This window comes from Fundulus heteroclitus, chromosome 11, assembly GCF_011125445.2.
Source record: "Fundulus heteroclitus isolate FHET01 chromosome 11, MU-UCD_Fhet_4.1, whole genome shotgun sequence".
Classification (NCBI taxonomy): domain Eukaryota; kingdom Metazoa; phylum Chordata; class Actinopteri; order Cyprinodontiformes; family Fundulidae; genus Fundulus; species Fundulus heteroclitus.
Window position 1 is genome coordinate 3917314 of NC_046371.1, and position 26106 is coordinate 3943419.

At 39.1% G+C, this 26106-nt stretch overlaps 2 protein-coding genes across 2 annotated transcripts in view; one reads left to right on the plus strand and one right to left on the minus strand.

Annotated features, from left to right (window-relative positions):
* Positions 1 to 26106, plus strand: part of LOC105920350 (calpain-5) — a 65611-nt gene that overhangs the window by 26083 nt on the left and 13422 nt on the right. Inside the window, exons 3-6 of the mRNA XM_036142754.1 lie at positions 8736 to 8867; positions 17181 to 17389; positions 18344 to 18536; positions 25399 to 25592. Coding sequence (XP_035998647.1) covers positions 8736 to 8867; positions 17181 to 17389; positions 18344 to 18536; positions 25399 to 25592 — 728 coding nt within the window. The remainder of the gene's footprint in view (positions 1 to 8735; positions 8868 to 17180; positions 17390 to 18343; positions 18537 to 25398; positions 25593 to 26106) is intronic.
* LOC105920349 (olfactory marker protein) lies at positions 12235 to 12943 on the minus strand. Its single transcript, XM_012855932.3, has one exon. It carries the CDS (start codon positions 12916 to 12918, stop codon positions 12439 to 12441), a length of 480 nt encoding a protein of 159 aa, XP_012711386.1. The 5' UTR covers positions 12919 to 12943; the 3' UTR covers positions 12235 to 12438.

The window sequence follows — 26106 nt, forward strand, 5'->3', positions numbered from 1 at the left end:
TTGTGAGGGGTATTTACAATGGAGCATGGGCTCTATGTCTTGGGCAGCGATAAATATTGTCTCCTCAGGTTCACCTTGTTCAAACTCCGTTTCTTCGTATATATATTCGGTATCGGAGTCGCCGATGCTTGAGGTGGAGTTTGAAGATGTATCAGACATTTTTTTTTGATTAATTTTTTGTACGTAGATTAAGAGTTATTAATTAAATTTAATAAATCGGTAGCGAAAGTCGTAGTGTTAGCAGCAGGATGCATGGTACTCGTTCTGTTTGTGACGTCACATTCCGAAACAGCCCGATTGAAGAATGCTTGGGCTTTTTTCGCTTATACAGCAAGTTTTATCGAAATTACTTCCAAACAGCGCACATAATTCACATATAATATACATTTCTTTACTCTGGTGACTATTTGAATGCATCTGCGTTAAAATACATTCAGTCCAAGAGTTAGACTTTAAGATCCAACAGTGCAAAAATGGAAGTAATTTAAAAAAATTTAACCGGTCTTAAGATTTTGATCAGCAGCATGTGACCTACTGAACAGCGACTCGTTTCAACCAGACAGTTTCTGAATATGAGGACGCTACTGTTAAATACTTTTGATTGATGGTCGTTGACCGTCGGCGTCGTGAAGCTGATTGGTCCGTTTCCCCCTGGGCTCGGCTGATGAGTGGCGCCAACGAGGCTCTGAAAGCGGGTTAGGGAGTGTTTAGTGGCGGGGTGTTTGACACGGCTGCGCCCAGCCACAGTATTCAGATGACTTGACTGTCTGCAGGGCCGGGCGCTGATCGATACTCTATTACTCTTCCGCCTGCGCCGGTCTGCTGACGGCCGGCCACCACAGGGAGCCTCGGCTGCTGAGAATCAATGCTGCTGCAGACAGGGGGGGGAAAAAACGTGCATCGATAACTTAACTCAGACGTACAGCAGCCGAACGTCGCTCCTTTTACTCGCTGCAGCTTCCATGTACGGGGGGGGGGGTTTACTGAATGTAAGGAGAGACGAGGGTGTCGGTAGAGGCTCGGGGCCTTTAGGGAGCACTGCAGCGGCCTCTGCTTCTGATTAAAAGTTTGCTTTTGCAGCATTCAGCTTTGCAGAGTCAGCAAATGACCGACCTTGGTTGCATCCTGTGTGAGTTTTTGTGAATATGTTGCCCCCGTCCCTTTGGGTTTATACCCATGATGTTATACATGGATAAAATGCTGCTGTTTAACGGTGGGCTTAAGGCCCAACAATGGAAGAAGTCTTAAAAAGGCCAAATAATATATATACAACTTATATACAGAAAGCCCATAATTTTTTTTTTTTTCCCACTTTCTTTTCTCAGGTATCACTTTACACATGTCAGCTTAGATCAGGGGTGTCAAACCCATTTTGGTTTAGGGGCCGCATACAGCTTAATCTGATCTCAAGAGGGCCACACGAGTAAACTCATTGCAAGATTAAATAGAACTAATAAATGTGGACTTGTTGTTGATTTTTATATTAAATGAATTTCACTTTTACACAATATATTATGAATAACCTCAGCGTTTTTAAGAAAAGTATGTGCAATTTCAACAATACTTTTACTCAGTTAAACATTTACTTAAGTGCATTATGCATAAGAACTGATCACAGTGATTGTACAATGTTGAAAAACATTTATTCACATTTTTGGAACTTAAAAACACTGTCCTGCATGACAAAATAAGAAATGATTACATTTTTTCCACACCTGAAGCTTAATCTGCTGATTAAAACACAGCGCCCCTCGTGGACAATATAGGAACTGCATATTTTCAATTAAACAAAGTACATGTTTTTTTTCAATAATTGTTTTATCATTCTCTTCCTTTTATCTCCTCTTTCTTTCACCTTTTCTTTTTTTTCTTCTTGCTCTTCCTTTCCTCTCCTACTTTCTCATTGTAATGTCCATATCATTTGAGATATTCCCCGCATGAATCATAATAAAACTATTCAGATTCATAAATCAAGCGGAGCACTATGGCAAAAGCCGTACTGCTCCACTTGTGAAAGTCAAATCTGATGAGCTCTTTTTGGCATTAAGACAACAATTCTTATTGCCACATTGCCAGACAGGACACTGGGAAAAAAAAAATAATAATAATTTTTTTTCTTTTTATTTTATATAATGATAATGCATTTAGCCACAGGGCCGGACTAAATTGTTCGGTGGGCCGGATCCGGCCCGCGGGCCGTTTGTTTGACACCCCTGGGTTAGATAATAATATATATGATTTAGCAATGATATCAAGGCGTTACTCTATTGTATCTGTTGCTTTATGTCTGTTGGTTGTGCTGTTCTTTTTACATCTCTCTTTCCAGGTGATGAAGCAGACGGGAGACGTTTTATCATTCTTTCCCTTTTATCTCTTCTTTCTTTCACCTCTTCTCTTTCTTTTTTTTTTTTCCTCTTCTTCTTCCTTCACTCTCCTACTTTCCCATTGTAGTGTCCACATAATTTGAAATTCTCTCCGCAGGAATCACAATAAAATTATTTACATGCATAAATCAAGCGGAGCATTATGGCGAAAGCTGTTTGCTCCACTTGTGAAAGTAAAATCTGTCGATCTCTATTTGGCAATAAGACATCAGTTCTTATTGCCACATTGCTAGACAGGACACTGGGGAACAAAACAAAAAAAAAGGCGAAATAATAGCGTTTTCCTACATTTCACAGGTGGTATGTGGGCTACAGAAGAACAGGTGGATTGTTCAACGACGTAAAAGACAGACTACTCTCACATTTAAAGCACAATAAAACATTTATTTACCTCTTTGCAGCTCTGTGAGCAGGTAGGGCCTCTAGGGTCCCCTGCGCTGCTTTATGTGTTCAGTAATAAACCTTTTACTCCAGAACGTAGTTTTTGCAGCATGCAGGACAGGAGCACATGGAAAGCAACCAATTAGCGTGCAGGTCTGCCGCCGTGATGATGCATAGTGATGATTTCTGTCTTTCTGGCAGAGACGGGAGACACAGAGCACAGTTTGTACCTTCATCTCCAAAAAAACTGCTTTCAGCTCTTTGAGGAGCAGCTAAATGAATAATTTTTGTATTCTTCTGTGCTGTAGGGCTGCAACTAACTATTAATATAGTTGATTTTTTCTTTTTACGACCTCCATCACTTTAGTTGCTTTTTAAAAATAAATAAAATAAAAGCAACTGAAGTGTGTTCAAAATTCAAAAATAAAAGAAAGAAAAGCCAAGGAAGGGGGGGCAAAAGGCAAAAGAAAGGAGTAGAGAGATGAGAGTAGCGAGAGAGGAGAGAAGAGAGGAGAGAGGGAGAGAGAGAGAGAGGAGGAGAGACGAGAGAGAAACGAGAGAGAGAGGGGAGAGAGAGAGAGAGAGAGAGAGAGAGAGAGAGGAGAGTAGAGTATGAGATTATAGTGATATATGATATAGATATATAGATATATATAGAGTTTTATATATATATTGTCTAACTATTATAGTTACTATATATATTATATATTATAGAGTTATATATATATAGAATATATATATATATAGTATATAATATATATATAGTTATATATATATCTAGTTATATATAACTATATATTAGTTCTATATATATATATAGTTATATATTATATAGCTTATATATAGTTATATATTATATTATCTAGTTTAATATATATAACTTTATTTTGAATTTTGAACACACTTCAGTTGCTTTTAAAAATATATTTTGACTCACCTGCTCTTGTCTACACACCTTTGAATGTCTCTTTATTGCCTCTTGTTACCACTCTTCTTTATTGGCTTTATAAAGGATCCTCCATAAAATATTAATTTGAAATTTAACTGATTTAGTTTACTTTTAATATGCTTTTAAAACATTTTTTTGTCATTAAAGCAATGTTATAACGGCAGGGAAACAGGTGGAAGGTAACTGGTGGCAGCAGGTGGAGCTGCTTATGGTGGTGAGTGGTGGCTGGTAAGGGTGGAGCATGGAGAGGAGAGTGAATAAAAAGTCCAAAAACCCAAATCATGACATAAGATTGCTTAATGTTTACAAAGATTTTAAACCATGGTGTAAAAAAGAGGAGAATATTAACATGTTTGCAGTCTGGCTTGTTCTCATTAATCAGGCAATGTTTCCAGCCTATTATTATATTAAAAACAAGCAGGATTATTCATTTCCAAATATACTGCATCGCTCTAGTAAAGTTAAATAAAACTATCCCGTCATGTTGCATCACCTTAATCTCAACCATTAATGTCAGTGATGAATGAAACGGTGAAATAAACCCAATTATAACCGTTTTATTTCCTCCGATTGAAAAGCAGCGGTAGATTTAAAACAGTCTGGCCCCCAGAGGCCGCCTCCTCCGGGGCTGAGGAGCTTGATCTGCCGCTCAGCTGCAGCTGGTGAAGCAGCAGGAACCGACATGACGGCCATTTCACAACAGTGGCGGTTCTAGACCAAATTTACATGAGGGCTCTGAAAAAAAGAATTAAACCAGTTAAAACTGGGCAAACTTTTATCATTTCATATATTAAGTGAGCCACAGAGCCGCTTGTGTCTCTGGAACTGCAGGTTGAAGACTCCTGAAAACTGATCTTCTCTCAATACGGCTGGAGCTAAAAGTGAAACACAAAAAATTATTATTAAAATTAAAATGTAAAGGTGAAAAAATTAAACGGGCTAATCATGAGAAACTGATTCAGCATTATGTCTTCAGGACAGAGGCCATAACAGGGGCCCTGAGCAGTTCTACAGGGGCACTGGCCCCTGTTGGCCCCCGTCTAGATCCACCCATGTTTCACAGCTAAGCCATGTCTGGATAAACCAAGAAGATATTTCAGTTTTACAGCCACATTCTTGCCTAAAATCAACCTAAAAGTTATTTTTGTATCAAAGAAAGTATAATTTACAAAACACTTCACTTTCTTGGAGCTGCAGTCATGTGATAAGGTCATGTGACATGGAGGCTCTTTGCTCAGTGGGAACTGACGCTATACCGCCCTCTGCTGCAGCCTTAGTGAACTGAAAGTGAAAAATATAATAAGTGAAATATTGAGACCGCAGCAATGTTTATATTTTCTTAAACGACGTGTCGACGCATGCATTTTTGCGTCAACAATTTTTCCTTGGCGATGATGTCGGCTAATCGTTGCAGCCCTGCAGGATAGTTTGGTTAAATCTTCCTGCTCCTAGTTGGGCTCAACAGGCTGTACACAGTTTTTTTTTTTTTAAATTGTATGTTTTGGCCCGGCGCTGCTGCTGTCCACAGATATATGAGCTCATCGGTCCTGTCGCTGTGGGAGTCGGACTTTGCTATGAAACAGAAAGCTGAGGTGTTAAAAGAATATAACAGAGGTTGGACATTCCTTTAAGGTGAAATAATTATCCTATTTTTCAACTAGTCTGTGTAAAGCGCCATAGTCCAGTCCGTGAAAATATTTACAATTTGTTACAATTAGCAGTTGTCAATCAGCGGACTTACAATCAGCAGTTATTTTTAATATTGGTGATTGGTTTATAAGTGGTTTATTAATTAAGGAAAGTAAGAAAATAACATAAGAATGAAAATTATTCTTGTCTATAGAGGTGATTTGGTCTATTTTCACTCTACACTGCAAAAATAGACCAAAAAATAAGATTTTTTTTCTTGAAATTAAAGTATTTTTCCTTGATTTGAGCCGATAAATAGGACTATTTGCCAATGGAATAAGATTTTTGCACTTAAAATAATAACAACTCATCTCCATCACCTTATTTCAAGTGCAGTATTTCTAATTATCTTATTTTAGGGGTAAAAATACTCATTCCATTGGCAAATAATCTTACTTACCTGCTCAAATCAAGGGCAAATACATTAATTTCAAGAAAATTTTACTTATTTTTAGTTCTCTTTTTGCAGTGTAACAATGTGTTCATGCTACCTTGAATTAGCGGAGATAAATAAATAACAATGTCAGTAAATACATGAATAAATAAATGTGCAACTATGTCGACTGATTTATTAATGATTAAATAAAGTGGTGCATAAACAATGTTACGGACTGTCTAAAAAGAAATGTATTGTTAGACAAATAAAAGCTAAATATGTTAATGAATGTATGAGAAAATAAACACATGAAATAAAATGGTAGTTAACTTAATGAACAAACAAATTAGATTTTTGCTCAGTGGAGGTTAAATATCTGTTTGAGTCAGAGCATTCGTTCTGTATCTTTGTGTCAGATGTCATTTATATCATATTTGCGTTAAAACAGGTCTTTTTTTTTTTGTTTTTCTGTTTTTTTTTTTAAACCAAAGGCTGAAGATCTGTGAGTTTGTGGGTCTGTGAGAGGTTTCTGGTGGCTCACTTCCTGTAGTAGCATATAATCCCACACACCGGGGATCTGGCTGTGTGTGTGTGTGTGTGTGGGGGGGGGGGGGGGGTTAGGTGTAAGAGTCCAGCAGCGCATTGAGAGCGTTTTCTGGCCTCTTAGTCGGCGCATATTGTGACTGAAAAATGGACGCCATCTCTGAGGCGGCAGAAAATGTGATTTCACAAATGCAAAGCTGAGCTCCCACTCCTGTAAAAGGTCAGTAGTGAGGTGGGCTGGTGCGCGAGGACAGATGGTCTGCCTCTGATTTATCAGCTGCTCTCATTAATCTAGTTATATGCTTTATGGTTGCTGTTCTGGATCAAACACACGTTGGCGACAAACTTTTAAAGACGTCTTCCTGCCATGCCGAACAGGATTTTACTTTAATAACATTATTATGTCAATTAGTCATTTGAGCAAATTGCAGTAATCTTTTGTATTTACAGGATTTGTAAAGGATGGCGTTCAAATCATAAATTGCACTTCATCTTTAGGTTTTATTTTAAATATAGATTATTAAAAATCATAAATATTAGACTGTTAGACGTATAATTACAAACAATATCAACAGTCACACAGTAACCTGGGGAAAGTTAATAGCAACCTCTGTGAGGAATGATAATGGATAATGCTGATAGACAGAATGGTCTGCAAAACTTTATCGATGAATGTAAACCAATGATGTCTATTATTAATGCTTAACGAAGTCCAGCCAACCGACTTAGAACGCAGTGGTGAGTGAGAGGTTTTGCTTTTGACATTAATCGTATTATTGGAGGAGCATAATACTGCATTATGTCTTCTCTAAAGTGGAAGATGCTGCATGGCTCTACAGTCGATCACTCTTGTCTATGTGTGGCTTCCAAAAGAGTTTTCTTTGCAGAAAATGTGATACATGATTTATTTCTAAAATGAATTCCAACCATTAAGTTTCTTTACTAAATTAGTACAATAAATATTAGTTATTTATAAATCCATATGCCCAGGTACTAATAGGAGGACATACTTTCAGTCACTCTGAAGTTCTTACTCTGCCTCCCTGTAGCTCAGAGAAGACATTTTAAAATAGTTCTGCAGCACGACAGTTCAAAGTGCTTTATATCATGAAAACATAAAAACATCATGAACACATCGAAATGTTCACCGGTTGTTAGACCAGTAACAAACATTAAATTGTGGATGAAAAGCAACTCTTAACAGCTGGGTTTTCAGTCTAGATTTAAAGAAACTGTTTCGGCTGATTTGCAGTTTTATGGAAGTTTGTCCCAGATTTTTGGAAAAAGAATAAGGATTTTTTTTTAAATTGTCAAAATTTTGTAATCAAGACTGTTAATGAAATCATAAATTTAGTTTTCTGTGAAATTAAACCCACTTTTAAAAGCCTTTGAAGTCTCTTGTAAAATCTGAAATGCTGTTTGGAGTTTTGTTATTGCTGGTGCTGGAGAGGCAGCAGATGTATAAATAATTGTGTCGTCAGCATATAAATGCAGTTTAGCCTGAATAAGTTATTTATAAAAAAAACATAGAGAAAAGGAAGGGAGCTAAAATGGAGCCTTGTGGCACGCCTCTAATGCCAGAAATGTATATATTTATATAACAACTTCTTGATATAATGAACTGTGTCAATTTAGAGCCTTCGTAATTATCAACTAACCTCTGTACATTTTGGAAAATATTTTACAGAGTTGTGATAAAACTGGATCCAGAAATGCTTTATATTGTTTTAGGATGTATTTGTCATCGTTTCAGGTTAGTAATGGTAATCACACTGAGCGTGAGCAGAAATTAGATGATTCAGGGCTTATTTAAGAATCTTTAATGCTATCTCAACAATGAGCAGAGGGAAAATTATAATTTTTCTACAGTACATCTTAAGTAGCAGTTGCTTGACTTTGCTTGAATGACGATTTCTATCATCTGAACTGTAATGCAAAGCTTTGGTTCACCTTCAGCCATATTTATGCAAACAACGACCAGTTCATCTCACACCTTTTAAAAGCCTTTGAAATCTCTTGTAAAACCTTAAATGCTGTTTGGAGTTTTATTATTGCCGGTGCTGGAGAGGCTGCAGATGTATAAATGATTGTGTCGTATAAATGCAGTTTAGCCTGAATAAGTTAATTTTAAAAAAGACATAGAGAAAAGGAAGGGAGCCAAAATGGAGCGTTGTGTTTGAACTAATGCCAGAAATGTATATATTCATATAACAACTTATTGATTTAATAAACTGTGTCAATTCAGGGCCTTGGTAATAATCAACTAACCTCTGTATATTTTTTTGGGAAAAATGTTTATTTGTGATGAAACTGGATCCAGAAATGCTTTGAAACCCTTCAGGGTTTACCAGTTTGTTTAGTTTTTCCATGATCAGATTAAGTTGTTAATTTACTGATGTCTGTCGGTGTTTAGGAGCTGTGTGAAGACCCTCACCTGTTTGTAGATGGCATCAGTGCACATGATCTGCATCAGGGACAACTGGGCAACTGCTGGTTTGTTGCAGCTTGTTCCAGCCTGGCATCCAGAGAGTCTCTGTGGCAAAAAGTGAGTATCTCTGCATCTGAGCTGCAAGTTTGTAATGTTTTCCCTTCAAGTAACTGGAGTAAAACTGATGAAAAGTTGGCAAATGAAAGTCCCATCATAAAGCCTGAAGAGCTGTGGATCCACATTTAAAAGGTTATCAGAAAGTCTGGCTGCAAAGTATTTAGTCTGTCTCTTTTATTATTAGTGACAAACACATTGAGAAAAAAAGTGTTTTTAAAGATCTGCCATACATGAACAGAAACAGAGCTTAAGTGCATGTTTTAATTATCCTATAATGAATGTTTGTATCCATTAGTAACCATCGTTTTAAGATGTAAAGATCAGAGCATTAAAGCACGGCCCTGGCTTCACATTGAACCCCAACGTTGGGTCTCTGAGGACAAACTGGAAGCTCTCAGGCTAAATGGACAGCAGATAAATGTGGTTTTTGTCAGGGTGTATCCTGCAGACCAGCGTTTTACGCCGCTCTGACTTGCAGCCGGTGCAAATGGATGTATGGATGGAGGAAGAACCAAGATGGATGGATAAACCCGCAGAACCTCTGACTTGGATGCAGACAGATTAGCAAATGTTTGCTCCATCACCTGATCTCAGTTTGAATGTGAAGAAGCTCAAAGCTTGTTTCTGTTAGCACTTTAATCGTCTCGTTACTGAGAAGTGCTAAGCTTATATAAATAAACTTCCCCTGCCTTCTTAGATCCACATCTTTCTTCTTCTTTCCATTGGCGCTCTGACAAATTGTCATTTGACTTTCAGCCCATTCACTTCCTCCAAAAAGGCGTCAAAACTGTCGGCAGACATGAGGAAAGACGTTTGTTCTCATAACACACGTCGTGTTAAAGCACTTTATAAAGTCAGTTCAACCAAATCATACAGACAGATTAGCCAGAAACTTTTCTCTCTTAACTAAACCCAGCAGGTTGTCACTGAAAAAAAGCGCATATTTGGACCGTTAAGTATGTGCTTTTTTCAGTGCAAAAGGTATTTTTATTAGAGAAGAGAGGAGTTGAAGAATCAGCAGCATTAACAACGTTCTTTTTTGTTCAAAGTTTTGGGATAATTGAAAAAGCTGAATCTGTATTAAATAACAAAACCATCATGAGATGAGAAACAATCAACATGAAATCTTCCACCTTAAGGAACCGTTCAGCTCATCAAGCTAAAAAAATCGTAGCTGATCCATAAATAAATATATTTTTGTTTGTCCAGTTCGGGCTTTGGTCATCGGGTGACGCCCGACAGCGAGCAGAAGGATGAATAACAACGAGGAGGCAAACTTTAATCTATATTCATGGATTCAGAGGCTGGAGGCGGGATGGTTTTAATTGTGACTCCTGAGAGCGCGCTGACATTTTTTTGGCTCAGCCTCTTGCGCTCTGAAGGTTTAAGGAATAAGAAACGAGTTTATCTTCACCTGATCGGCGACTCGTTTTCCTCTCACATGTTCTCGGACGGCTGCCGTTCACAGTTCCAGCCTCCAGGAGGAGGAGGAGGAGGAGAAGGAAGGAGCTGCTTCCTGTCCCTTGTTTGTCAGGGTCTCCATGCAGGGAGGCAGCGCGACCCGTTTGCTCGTCTGCTGGGGAATACACTGCAAAAATAGACCTAAAAATAAGACTTTTTTTCTTAATATGAATGTATTTTTCCTTGATTTGAGCAGGTAAATAGGACTATTTGCCAATGGAATAAGATTTTTGCACTTAAAATAGGAACAATTCATCTCTATCATTTTATTTCAAGTGCAATATATCTAATTATGTTATTTTAGGGGTAAAAATACTCATTCCATTGGCAAATAATGTTATTTACCTGCTCAAATCAAGGGCAAATACATTAATTTCAAGAAAATTTTACATATTTTTAGTTGTCTTTTTGCAGTGTACTTGCAGAAAACGATTCCCCCCCCCACCATGGACTGGGCTCCGGTTCGTCAGGCAGGACAGGAAACACTTTGCTTCAGCTCTCAAACCCAAGCAATGACACATAAAACCAGGCTGCAGCTCTTGTTTGTTTTAACTGTATTTTATTCCCATCATTACAGAAAGCAAAGAGCAGATTTGGTTGCAAAATGTTCTTGGGTTGTTAGAAGGCAACGCGAGGCTAATTTATCTGTAACACACATTTCAGTACAAGGACAACGCATAGTGCTTTACGTGATTAAAGCGTAGGAAAATAAAAGCACGTTGGAATAAAATGTAGAAAAAAAATTAAACAACATTATGGGAAAATAGAACACTGCAAAAAGGGATCTAAAAATAAGTAAAATGTTCTTAAAGTTAGTGTATTTATCCTTGATTTGAGCAGGTAAATAAGATTACCTGCCAATGGAATGAGTATTTCGACCTCAAAAATAAGATAATTAGATATTCTGCATTTGAAATAAGACGATGGAGATGAATTGTTTCTATTTTAGGGGTGAAAATACTCATTCCACTGGCAAATAGTCTTATTTATCTGCTCAAATCAATGAAAAATATGCTAATTTCAAGACAATTTTACTTACTTTTAGGTCCCTTTTTGCACGGTAAATCAAGTCACTTCACTGCAAAAACGGATCTAAAAATTTGTAAAATGTTCTTAAAGTTAGTGTATTTGTCCTTGATTTGAGCAGGAAAATAAGATTATCTGCCAATGGAATGAGTATTTTGACCCCTAATATAAGATAATTAGACATCCTGCACTTGAAATAAGATGATGAAGATGAGTTGTTCCTATATTAAATGCAAAAATCTTATTCCATTGGCAAATCATCTTATTAACATGTTCAAATCAAGGACAAATACACTGATTTTAAGAACATTTTACTTCTTTCTAATTCTGTTTTTTGCAGTGAAACTAAAAGCCAACATTAATGCTTTTAAAAACAGTTGGACTATAAACTTAAACTAATGATGTTTCAGTAAAACAGTTTAACTAGAACAGTTAAAATCCTGAACAAATGTGTTTTTAATCTTGATTTAAAGAAACTTTCAGCACTTTTCCAGTTTTCTGGAAGTTTGTTCCAGATCAGTGGAGCATAGGAACTAAATGCTGCTTCTCCATGTCTGGTTCTGGTTCTGGTTCTGCAGAGCAGGCTGGAGCCAGAAGACCTGAGTGGTCTGGAGGGTTGATGCCCTGATAACAAGTCTGTGATGGATTTAGGTGCTAAGCCATTCAGGGATTTATGCACTGCAAAAACAGAACTTAAAATTAGTAACATTTTCTTGAAATGAGTGTATTTGTCCTTGATTTGAGCAGTTAAATAAGATTATCTGCCAACAGAAAGAGTAATTTTTACCCCTAAAATAAGACAATTAGGTATACTGCACTTGAAATAAGTGCAAAAATCTTATTCCATTGTCAGATCATCTTATTTAACTGCTCAAATAAAGTACAAATACACTTATTTCAAGAAGATTTCATCTTATTTTTAGTTCTGTTTTTGCAGTGTGTGCTAGAAGATGTCAGCTGACTAGCTTGTGACTGAATTAATCAAACAAAAACCACAACTTTGCCTAAAACAGCGACAGCTTCTGCAGGTTAAAGCGCACAGACATGCATGCAGGGCTTGTTTTGCAGCAGGTTTGGTTTCGCCTCAAACGTCCACGAAGGTGATGGAGCAGTCGACGGTTTCAGGACTGCAGCCGTCCGCAAACGCAAACAGGAAGTACATCACCTTCCTCACCTTCGCCAGCTCTGCGATCCTCTCGCCAAACTCTGCCGCGTCCGCCTCGTAGTACTGGGCGCGCTGCTCCGAGGCGTCGCCGGCCGCCCTCCAGAACACGCCGACGGGCTCCAGCAGCTGCCGCGTCATCAGGTGGGTGAGGTCCGGGGTCCAGAGCTGCGAGGTGGCCGTGACGGTGAGGCGGCCCGGCTGCGCCAGCCTCACCGTCCAGCGCGAGAAGGAGAGCGACTGCTTGGGGAAGTCCAGCCGGTACACGGCCTCGTCGGGCCGCAGCAGCCGCTCGCCCTCCTGCCTCTTCTGGCTGCGCTGCTGCAGGGACTGAACCCGCAGGCGCATCACCTCCGTCAGCTGGCCGTCCAGCCGGAAAGGCAGCTCCAGCTCTGCAGACATGCTGCGGCGGCGCCTGTGTCTTCCTGCCGACTGCCACCGGTTGCGTGGCGTCTCGCCCCCAAGCGGCGTTCGGGGAGCAGAGGGTGGGGTCCTGCACAGAGGTGCAGACGAGCCGGGGGAGAAAACAAGATGTAATTACATTTGGGAAGCGGAGCTCGGCGTCGGCCCACGGGGAGTCTGTCCTCAGAACTGTTTGTCACACGTTTGTTGTTGAACGCGTTCGCTTGGTTACAGATCCTGGACTAGAACAGAGAGTCCCGTCCAGATCGCTGAAACTCTGCTAATTTAACTTGTGTGTTGGTGTTGGACAAGAGGGAATAGACAATTAGATATAATGCAAAAACGGAACTTAAAATAAGTAAAATGTTCTAAAAATGAGTGTATTTGTCCTTGATTTGAGCAGGTAAATAAGACTATTTGCCAATGGAATAAGATTTTTGCACTTAAAATAAGAACAACTCATTTCCATCACCTTATTTCAAGTGCAGGATGTCTAATTATCTTATTTCAGGGGTAAAAATACTCATTCCATTGGCAAATAATCTTTTTTACCTGCTTAAATCAAGGACAAATACACTAAGTTTAAGAACATTTTACTTATTTTTAGATCCGTTTTTGCAGTGTATAATGCACTTGAAATAAGTTGATGGAGATGAATTGTTCCTACTTTAAGTGCAAAAATCTTATTCCATTGGCAAATAATCTTATTTACCTGCTCAAATAAAGTATAAAAACACTCATTTCAAGATTTCATCTTATTTTTAGTTCTTGTGTGTTGGTGTTGGACAAGAGGGAAAAGATGAGGAGGAACAACAAAAACAAAAAAACTGGAGTTTATTCCTCTAGGGGCGTCTGGTGAAGATGCATCGCCTCCTTCCCAGAGTTCAGTTCCTGAATCACAACAGATGAAAGCTGAGATGGATGGAGGTTTCCCCGCCATCGCTGCACAGAAAGCAGAGTGCAGGAAGGAGAACCGTGCGAACGGTTAGAAAATGACTCAGACGCAGCGAGTCGCCTCCTGCTGAGAGGTTTGACAGGAGCTGCTGTTCGCTTAGTGACATCTCCAGGGACTCCCGCTGGAGCGCCGTCACTTGGTTCACACGTGGCGTCGCTCACAGCCTCGTTTACAGGTTTCTGGGCTTGTTTTATGGCAAAGCAGGTCCCGGTACCGTCTGTCTCATCGCTGTGAAAAAAAAGCATTTGCTCCCTTTTTTTTTGTCACACTTCAACATTTCTGTTCATGAAACAATTTTTTTTCTTAAATCAAATCGCATAACGATAACGAGAGTAAACAGAAACAGAAATATTCTAAAGATGTTATGTTATGTTTATTAATGCACTGCAAAAAGGGAACTCAAAGTAAGTAAAATTTTCTTTGTGTATTTGTCCTTGATTTGAGTAAGTAAATAAGACTACTTGCCAATGGAATAAGATTTTTGCACTTAAAATAAGAACAATTCATCTCCATCATCTTATTTCAAGTGCAGAGTATCTAATCTTATTTTAGGGGTAAAAATGCTCATTCTATTGGCAAATCAAGGAAAAATATGCAAATTTCAAGAAAACTGCACTTACTTTTAGTTCCCTTTTTGCAGTGTGTGTGTGTGTGTGTGTGGGGGGGGGGGGGGGGGCGGACCTGTCTGGCTGCATTTAAAAATTATCTCACTTTGGTTCCAAAAGTCTTATAAAATGTGTCTCGGCCACATGTGCAGCTTTCTTCCCTGTCTCTTTTTGAATTTCTTTAGATTTGTAGCCTGCCTTATGTTGTCAGATGTGTAAAGAACGTGTAAATCACTGTAGATCCAAAATTTTAAAAAGATGTTGCTCTTTTTCCTTAGTAAATGAAAGACATCCCTGCAAAAATGGATCTAAAAATAAGCAAAATGTTCTTAAACATAGTGTTTTTGTCCTTGATTTGAGCAGGTAAATAAGATCATCTGCCAATGGAATAAGTATTTTGACCCCTAAATTAAGATAATTAGACATCCTGCACTTGAAATAAGATAATGGAGATGAATTGTTCCTATTTTAAGTGCAAAAATCTTATTCTTTTGGCAGATCACCTTATTTACGTCCTCAAATCAAGGACAGATACACTAATTTTCAGAAAATTTAACTTATTTTTAGCTCCGATTTTGCAGTAATCCAGTTTGGTACCGGACCGTAGTACCGGTACCGGTCCAAGTGTGTACACGTAATGCTCCTAATATCCATTGAGCGGAGCGGCTTCATTGCTAACCAAAGTCATACTTACACATTTAAACAGATTTTTGAGAACATTGTACCACATAAAATCAGTCAGTAAACACAACTTTAATCATTTATAAGGCGTTTCATCAATGTTTAAATTTAAGAGTTTTAAGTGAGCTTTATAGTCCAGAAAATACTGCAATTCTTTTGGGCTCCTACCGACAAAAATAGAAACAAATTCTGTCTATTGTCAGCAGTAAGAACAGTTTTTTTTTTTTTTTTTAAAACACTGACTGTATTTTAGTCAAATGTAATAAATTAATTAAAAGCAGATTTTAGGTACACCAGAGTCTTCGTTTGTGTAAATGTGAGTGGATGGATGTGTTCCTATTTACTAGGAAAGTAAAGACAATGCAAAAACTGTGGTTATTCCAAGACAAATATTTTTTGCTGTACCTAACACACTGCAAAAACTGAACTAAAAATAAGTAAAATGTTCTTAAAATTTGTGTATTTTTTCTTGATTTGAGCAGGTAATTCATGTGACAAACCAAAATAGTGGTTTGTCACATGAATTCCCAGTAAAATACAAAAAAGTTTACAGGAATAGCTTGACCTGACGCTAACATGATGAGCGAAACATTTCTTCGTTGGGGTTATCATAACATCTGTTATAATCTGGTGTATAATAACAGCTTTTACATTCTATTATGTCAAAGTAGGACTCCAGTTTGCTCTATTTTCCCCCCCCCCCCCTCCCATAAAATTATCTTATTTTCCAAGTTAGAGACGGTGAGATAATTCAGGGAAATAAAATACAACCACTTAATGCATCCCTTTTAAATCTGACACACGTTGAACGACAGCTGGATGCATGAACAAGTCAAGGATTCAATTCAATTCAATTCAACTTAATATATATAGCACCAATTCATGAAGCATGTCATCTCAAGGCACTTTCCAAAGTCAAATTCAATCAGATTATACAGATTGGTCAAAAAATGTCCTGTATAAGAGATATAAACTTGTTCAACTCTAGATGCATCATGAGAAATGAAGAAAATCCCACAGCTGAATACGAATACTCCACCTTCTTCTCCTCTTCTTACCATACCATCTTTATTTATAAGGCACTTAAAAACAGCCAACAGCTGAAACAAAGCGCCGTACATCGCCTACAGGCTAAAATACATCCATTTAAAAAAATAAAAATAAAAAGATAATGCATGAAAACGCTTAAGAGAACCAATAAGAACAATTTAAAATTAAAACTAAGTCTTAGTGTTAAAAGCCAAAGCATAATAGTGGGTTTAAGGCCAGTTGTAAAGGTGGGCACCTCTCTGATGTCCAGGGGCCGTTATTCCTCGGTACCTGCAGGGGCCGAGATGGCGAGTAGGGATGAAGCTCAGTGAGGTACGGCGGGGCGAGCTCATTCAAACACTTCAAAACGATAATAAGAGTTTTAAATTAACTCTAAAGTGTGATGGAAGCAGATGGAGTGAGGCCAGATTAGGGTGATATGCTCTGTTTTTGGAGCAGCAGCATTTTGAACCTGCTGTGGACGAGAAAGCAAAGACTGATTCATTGGTGAAGATTCTCAGTCATTCAGGTCATGGTCATTCCAAAAAAGTAAAAAAAAAAAAGATAACTGGACTTTGACTGCCCAACAAAGGCTAATTACATTACAAGGCCTTTGTTGGGCAATAATATAAAGCTTGCAACTCCACATTACTCCAGACATTTTGAAGTGAGAAAGCTTTCTGGATAGGAAGCGAAACGTCTTCAAACTTTGAAAGAAAGTCCAGTTGTTTTGTTTTTTTACTTTTCTAAAACAAAGACTGATTCACTCCAACATGGAGTCCATTACAATAATCCAGACGGGTTGATATAAAAGCATGGATCAATGTTTCAAGGAGTTGGAAAGAATTTAAAATTTACCAGCTGCCTGAAGTGATTAAAAAACACGATCTAACAACTAACTGCTCTGATCTGATCATTTAATGTAAAATCGACATCTGACTTAAAACCCAAATCAGTGACACTTGGTTTAAAATATGCTCTCCTTGCTCCAGGTCATCCCAGACTGGAAGGAGCAGGAGTGGGATACAGAAAAGCCGGACTCGTACGCGGGGATTTTCCACTTCCGCTTCTGGCGCTTCGGTGACTGGGTGGACGTAGTGATCGACGACCGGTTGCCGACGGTGGACAACCAGCTGGTCTACTGCCACTCCAACGACAGCAACGAGTTCTGGAGCGCCATGGTGGAGAAGGCCTACGCCAAGTGAGTATCGCTGCCAGTAGACCAGGGGTGTCAAACATACGGCCCACCGAACAATTTAGTCCAACCCAGTGGCTAAATGCATTATCATTATTCAAAATAATAAATAAATAAATAAATCTTTTTCCAGTGTCGTGTCTGGCAATGTGGCAATAATAATTGTTGTCTTAATGCCAAAAAGAGCTCATCAGATTTGACTTTCACAAGTGGAGCAGTACTGCTTTTGCCATAGTGCTCTGCTTGATTTATGAATGTGAATAGTTTTATTATGATTCATGCAGGGAATATCTCAAATGATATGGACACTAAAATGAGAAAGTAGGAGAGGAAAGGAAGAACAAGAAAAAAAAGAAAAGGTGAAAGAAAGAGGAGATAAAAGGAAGAGAATGATAAAACAATTATTGAAAATCTGCAGTTCCTATATTGTCCACGAGGGGCGCTGTGTTTTAATCAGCAGATGGTAGCACTGAGCTTCAGATGTGGAAAATTGATTTTAAATAATTTCTTAAGTTTTTATCTGTTTGATGTATTTTGTCATGCAGGACAGTGTTTTTAAGTTCCAAAAAATTTGAAAAAAATTTTTTTTTAACATTGTATAATCACTGTGATCAGTTCTTATGCATAATGCACAAGTAAATGTTTATTTGAGTAAAAGTATGGTTAAAATTGCACATACTTTTCTTAAAAACGCTGAGGTTATTCATAATATATTGTGTAAAACTGAAATTTATTTAATATAAAAATCAACAACAAGTCCACTTTTATTAGTTCTATTTAATTTTGCAATGAGTTTACTCGTGTGGCCCTCTTAAAATCAGATTAGGCTGTAAACCAAAATGAGTTTGACACCCCTGCACTAGACGCTGACACGAGGAGAGATGACGCAACGCTGCAGAGATCTAAAGCTCTAAGGTCAGATACGGGGGAGCAAACCTGGTCGTCCTCCTTTCCCTGCAGGGTTTACGGCTGCTACGAGGCTTTGGACGGGGGGAACACGGCAGACGCCCTGGTGGATTTCACGGGCGGCGTTTCGGAGCCCGTGGACCTCCTGGAGGGTCAGATGGCGACGGATGAAGTGGCCCGTAACCAGCTGTTTGAGAGGGTCCTCAAAGTCCACAACAGAGACGGCCTCATCAGCTGCTCCATCAGGGTGAGCGAAGAACGGCGGCGCTCACCGAGCGCTCATAGCTTACCGTATTCTTCGGACTATAAGTCGCTTCAGTTAAAAAATGCGTCATAAAGAGGAAAAAAAACATATATGTCGCATCAGACACAATCCAAGACTAAAAAACTGACATTTAATCTGGTGAGCTAATTTATTAAATCACACAGCTACATCCACAACTGGCTGAATAATATGAAACATACCTGGAAGGTTGAATGGAGTAAATTAGCACAACAAAAAAACGACTCCAACCGGGAAAGTTCTGATCAGAGCATTTCGGTCTAATTACGCGGAAATTAGACCGTTAGCGTAACGGTGCTACGTGCTAAGCTAACAGTACGACACGGATGTTTCAGAGCGACATAAAGCTCACGTGCATCAGGGAAGTTGTAACCCGCCTGGACAACAGAGCTGTAAGCTAGCGCTAGCTGCTATTAGCTTCACAGCCCAATAACAGGTTCTGTCTCAGTTGGTTTCCTTAGAGTTGCACCATACAACGCTCCGCTGCGTGAATGCAGACTGAAACAACATATGTACATGTATTCAGTCTTTGTTGTTTATAAGTTAATGTTTTAATTATTTTTTAAGTGGTGCAAGAGCAGCATATAGTTTTCCCAGGTCTATACCGCCCTCTTGTGGCTGAAGACGGTAATGTTTACTACTTAGTTCATCTTGGTCAGTATGAATTACTATTTAAAATTGATATATAAGTCGCACCTGAATATAAATCGCAGGATCGGCCAAACTATGAAAAAAAAAAAGCGCGACTTAGTCCGAAAAATACGGTATCTGAAATCGCAGATTCTTTGCTTAGTTTGCTTCTGTAGAAATACCAGATAATGTCTGAAAGAATCGGCAGAGACTCTGTTTCCTTCTCAGAAACTAAGAACTTCAAGTTTATGACGACATACTTTCATATTCATATGTTTACCGTCCTGGAAAAATCTGATTATTCAAGGACTGTTGCAGGTTATTTACGGGTTATTGTTGCAAAATGAGAGCAAAGCGTCCGGCAGTACGTCAGTGTTTGCTCCCACTTACCCAGCTAGTGTGATGCTTGTAGACCTACGGACGGGAGAAATCCAAAAAGACTTTCCACGCCAACGGCCTGGAGGTCACTGTGAGAAACTGAATCCTTGTTTGTCATTTAGGTTACAGGTGCAGAACCAGCTCTGGTAGACGACCTTCAGGCTGGAAGCAGAGAAACCTTTTCTACACAAAGTTCATAAGCATAATAAAGACAAAACATAAACCAGACTTTATAAAAGCAAAGTTCAGAGAGTCAGGAGACATTAGCGGGCAATAAACCTTTGCATTACATTTATTTCTTACAACAGAAAATGATTATAGTTTTAAAATCAGAACATGTGTGTAATTCAGTTTTATCCTTCAGTGTTTCTGTGTTCTGCACCAGTTAATTCTGGTTTGCAGAGTTTTAACTACAGCCTGTAAACTACGGTGAGCACTATTGGTTTTGCAAATAAGAGGACACTAAAACCAAGCCACGAAACACTTTAATGATATTCTGATTACGTAAAGAAGGCTTATAATTTCACCCTATTTAAAGTCTGTCTTCTCTGTGTGTGTTTAGAAATAATAGTTCAACATGAGACTTCAGGTTGTCATTAGTCAGCAAGTACAAAGGAGACATTAAAATCTCAGATGATGATGAACAATAGAAATAATGACTCTTCTGTGTTAAAAAAAGAAAAATACCCTGTAACAATTATGGCTCACTTTCTGAGTCATACTGGACAAATAAACAAAAATAACGTTCTTTTCTTTTCTGTATGATAATAAAAATGAAAAGTGTTGGTCTCACAAAGACTTATTTAACAAACTAAAGGATCTTTACTACTGTCATTAGTTTTCTTCTTCATCTCAAGACTTTTTTATTCTTTTAGATAGTCTGTTTTTTTTAATGCATATATATATTGACACGTTTTGCACATTTCTTGAGGTCATCCTACTCAGTTGTAAACTTCTATGTTTTTTTATTATGCTATTTTAACAGCTAAGCATTTTGGTTATTTAGCCATTTCGGCTCTTAAATCAGTTTCCTTGCTTGTTTTTTGTTTATATTTCTCACTCTTTTGTGACTCTACGTGCTTCACTTTGCTGCTGGTACACCTGAGGGGACAATAAAGGATATTTTTATTAAATTCTACTTAGCAGTTTTTTTAGTTGCTCATCAAATCAGCTTCAAAGTCTTTGCAACAAGTGTCTGATTTTGCACAAGCAGAATCCGCTTCAGTTACTCAACACACAGTTGGTTGCTCTTCTTGGTCCGCTGGCTCTGAAACCCTCCCAACTTTAGCATTGTGAGGGGAGAGCAAACGGCAACAGGGCAATCTTCAGTGATTCTGAGTAACAAGTTCATCTTCATAATACACAGAAACACATGCGGAATGCCACCTTTGCTCACGGTCCCCTCCGACACGCATTTATCCCGACCGGAACGGTATGAGGGAAAAAAATTTCGCGGTTTGTTGATGAAGCTAAGATCCGTCTGTGAGCGGAGAAGAACCAACCAGAAGGCTGCAGCTCGGGGATGACGTCTCACCAATGAAAGGCCGTCGTATTCAAAACTTCCTGTTGGTCCCGTGAAAAATATTAAAACCAGACATTTGCATTAATGCCCCCAACATGAAGGGTGGCCATAAGATAAGCTTTATTGATCTCACATTGGAGAAATTCACGTCACATCGGCTCAGTAATCAGTAGTCATAGGAAAGAGGAGTCAAGTAGGACGAGGTGCATCAAATATATACACAGTATGTCCTCGTTGCACCATGGATCAAAAGGAGTAGGTAAGAAAAAGCAAAAAGAAAGAAAAAAAATACAAAAAGAAATAAGGCAGGGGATGTCTTCTGTACATTTACTGTGGCTTATACGCGTGCTCGTTTAAAAGATGTCGGGTAAAAGAGGATGTATGCCACCTCAATGTAATTCAGTTCAATTAAATCTTATTTATATAGCGCCAATTGATGAACACATGTCATCTCAAGGCACTTTCCAGAGTCAGATTCCATCAGATCCTCCAGGTTGGTGAGAAAGTTTCCTCTCTAAGGAAACCCAGCAGGTTGCATCAAGTCTCTCCAAGCAGCATTCACTCCTCCTGAAAGAGCGTAGAGCCACAGTGGACAGTCGTCTGCATTGTTGATGGCTTTGCAGCAATCCCTCATACTGAGCATGCATGAAGCGACAGTGGAGAGGAAAACTCCCCTTTAACAGGGAGGAGAACCTCCAGCAGAACCAGAACCAGGCTCAGTGTGAACGCTCATCTGCCTCCACCCACTGGGGCTTAGAGAAGACAGAGCAGAGACACAGAAAGCTCAGAAGCTCACATTGACCCAGGAGTACTTTCTATGTTAGATCGTAATAGAGGATGATCTGCCTCCCCTGATGATGTCACAGCTACTGTAAGCCGTTCTGAATTTATCATGTCTGTCGTCGTAATCAGAAAACTCCCAGATTTACCCAATCGCACTCACTAAGGCGCGCACGTTCATTCACCGATGCGCAGATCGGTGGGCGACTCCGGGTTAAGTGCCTTGCCACTTTGACACTCGACAAGGGGAAACCGGAATCACACCCACAACCTTCTGACTGCAAGATGACTTCTCTACGCTGTGAATGATTGTAATTTTCAAGTTATTTAGTTCTTCATTAACCTGACTCTCGCCAGATGGATTTTGTTCTGCAGAGCTCCAAACGTCCGTTTGGGATCTCTCCATTGGAGACGTATTTCAGAAGGAGAGGCCTTATCAAAAATCTTAGCATATGATTGGATAAACCACTTGTCGGTCATCTTTACTGACGTGTGTTATTGGATTATTATCCTAAAGCCACTATGACCTGACGCCTTTTTTCAAACATGTGAGCACTGGAAACACGAGAAGTGCACATCAGCTCTACTATCCGCTGATTGCCAATGTCAATGTTGGCGTATTTCCTGTGTGGGACAATGAACAGGATATGACTCTTTGTTTTATCTCACGGCAAAAGCTGCCGTCAGGTATTAGGAGAGGCGAGGACGGAGAGTAGGCAGAATTAGGGAAGACGGGCTGCAGCTGGACCGTTGGGTGTGATTACTTCCATCTATGTAATCTCTGCTCTGTTTCTCTAATAAAGTGCTGCAACTTGACCACTTCACCGTTTTCCTTATTCAATAAGACTTCCCTACCACACGTGCCACTTCAACCACTCACATCGAAACCGAAACCATCGTTTCCACCAACAAAAGCCCTCAAGGCCATTCTCTGGTGTTCTTTTAAAGAATTAATATTCGGCAGATTGGACAACTCTGATGAAACAGCTGCATCGATGTTACCGGATGACCAGATCTCTCTAATGAAAACCGGGGACGTCTCTGATTTTGCTAAGCGGGGGGTTGGTTTGTTTTGCTCGATCGTCATGATTCACTGAAATCGGGGGCATTTCTGGAGACAGGTCATCCTTGCTTCCTCACTGCGAGCCGCCATTGTTGTCTGAATCCCAACAGTTACTTCTCTAATATGTGACATCTATGAAAACCCCGCCCGGCGATCCTGATTGGCTCGTCCATTTTATGTGGTGTTGAAATCCCTCCCAATGTCAGCGAGTTCAGATGAATGTGTGGAGCTCAGCGAAACAACATTCATCTGGCGAGAGTCAGGCTAGTTCTCCATATTGATTGTTATAAATTACGAATTTGACCAAAGCACCACTGTCATATACAGATATGTCACAATGCCGTTTCAGCAGCCCACCGATAAATGAGCCGACCGTCCCTGAAAGTCCAGGAGGCCATTACAATAAACTAACCAACCTGAAAATAAAAAACATGCACCAGTCTCAGTGTCCCAGCTTTGCAGGAAACCTTTCATTCAGCCATTGCTTTAATCCAAACCAAAGCTGGATTTATAAAGCACTTTAAAACAAAGACAAAGGCAAAATAAAGCCTTCTTACCGTACAGAAACAAGGCCCAGGTTTCAAATCCAATGGAGTTTGCATGTTCAGAGCTGGGTTCTCTCTGAGTAATCCAACTTCCTCATGATGTTTACTCGCCTCTAAACTGGCCTTAAATATGAGTGAGTTACCCTTGTTGCCTTAGGACAGACACCTATGCAGGGTTTACTCTGCTTCTCACTTACTGACACTAAAGATAGCAGCCACCGTTCAACTATTAAGCCTGTTTAGGGAGCTGAGATATGGGTGGAGATAGAAGAAGAAGTTAATGTTTTCTCATTGACCCCTTATGTGAAGAGACACAATAATAATAAAAAAAGTATGTTCTCTCTTTGGAAAAAGAAAACAAAGAGAGAACTCAAAGTTAATGGCAGTGATCGCTACTGATAATGCATAATTAGAGAGTAGCTGGAGAAAATGGCAGAGAGAAGAAAAGTGGTTATTATGTCCTCCAATAGCCGAACCCTATGGCAGTATAGCTACAGAGAAAGTTCAATCTAAGCCACTATATCAGTTACATTAGAAGGAAAATTTTACATCTACTCTTAAAGGTAGATCAGGGGTCTGCTGCATAGATGATAACTGGGAGCTGGAACCTTAGGATAGGAGCCTGATTACAGATCGGCCTCCAGTTCTACTTACAGAAACTTTAGGAACCACCAGTAAACGTGTAGTTTTACAGTCCTCTGTTGGGAATATATGTTTAAATCAGACCTCAGTTTGATTATATTCAGGCTTTATACAGTCATATATTATCAGAATTATGATTAAATTAATTAGACATTCATATTTTCAACATTAGACCTACAAGTAGTGTATGTCTAGGTATGATGTTAATTAGCGACACTAGGCACTTATGGAAAAAAATAATTTTTCAATCTCAGTATCTTGGTTATTGTATTAATGGTTCTTTTTCTCATACAGGACTTAGAAATTGAGTCAAATTATATGTTTTTGAACAAATGTTACTTTTTTATCAGCTTAGTGTTTCAAATGCAGTTAATTGGCGGAAAGTCGCCTTTCTAGTATCCTCTTCTATTCAATAATAAAAGTGTTAGAAACTGAGCTATGGGGTGAAGCGCTGACGCACCCGACCCATGTTCAGAGGCTTCAACGCCGCCGTCCTGTGGATCTAGATCTGCATGCCTTCCCTCTCTCTCCACCTAATTACTGTCAGCCAACTGTCAAAAAAGGTCACTAGTGCTGCAAAAAAATTTTAAGAAATTTACCTACCTAAAGTGTTTTTCAACAACCATTAGGGTTTCGTTCTTATAGGGCTTTTGAATACAGCTAAATACGGCAAAATTACTTTGCTGAATGGTCCCATGAGTTGCTACACATTTTATTGCAGCAGAAAATCCATTTTTAGAAATTGAACTTCAACATTTGTTTTTGAACAACTCTTTCTTTTATGTGATACAGTGTTTCATAACACAGCTAAATACAGAAAAATACATTCACCGTATAGTCCCAGGACCTTTTATCCTGTTTTATAATTTAAAAAAAACTACATTTGGGTATATTAATGTCTTATTATTTATTCATGAACATGTTTTCATAATCTAAAGTAATTTGATTGACTGTTGCATAACAAAAAAAATGCACAGAACGTAAAATTTCTAGAATTGTACCCAAATTATATACACGAGGCCAAAAAAGCACATTTTACAGATTTTCATTCCTTAATAGATTAAAAAGCTTCTAACATTTGGTCACATGTTGCTTATTCTTACATATCAGTTGTAGAAGATGCTTTCCCAGTGTCTCTGCCATTAACCCGGTCATGGAATTTTGTGGCTTACAGGTTTCACAGACTAACAGATCATGTTGTCTTCAGCCTGCAGAGACAGAGTTGTGTTTGGTCCAAAGGTCCGACACTGTTTGTGGTTTATCCAGGCGACCACAGTGGAGGACATGGAGGCACGCCTGGACTGTGGTCTGGTCAAAGGCCACGCTTATGCCGTGACGGATGTTCGGAAGGTGCGGCTCGGTCACGGGCTGCTGGCTTTCTTCAAGTCGGAGAAGCTGCACATGATCCGAATGAGGAACCCTTGGGGAGAGAAGGAGTGGAGCGGCCCCTGGAGCGACAGGTACGTCCTGCAGATCACGGTCCACTGCTGCAGTTTTTTTTTACATTTTTAAACCTCCTGAAGCTGTTGTCATCCGTCATTTCTGATATAACTAAATTATCTCCATTTTGGTGAAGGAGGACCAAAACAATGAATTCATCTTTTAATATGTGACCTTGTTGTGCAACGGTTTAAACGGTTTTCTCTGATTCAATTTCCAAAAAGCAAAAAAAATTGAGATGTTCCTCCGAGTCCTGACTTTGACACACTAATTTCTGAGAGACTGCATGGGAAGAATGAGCAAACCTCAAATGACTGGACAAAGATCAGCCCATAAATAATGCACACATTGTAGACGAGAGAGCAACACAGAGGGAAATGTCATGTAGACAATAAAAAATGGAAAAGCAATCAAGCTAATGGGCCTCCCAGTGAACAACAGGGGCTGAATCCAGCCCTCTCAGACGGCTGTTTTCAGAGTTTCTGCTTCACTCCTCCATTGATGGTGCACTAAGGAATAGATAACACTGATATG

Coding starts and splice junctions, on each gene's coding strand:
- LOC105920349 (XM_012855932.3), bottom strand. CDS start 12,918: ATGTCTGCAGAGCTGGAGCTGCCTTTCCGGCTGGACGGCCAGCTGACG.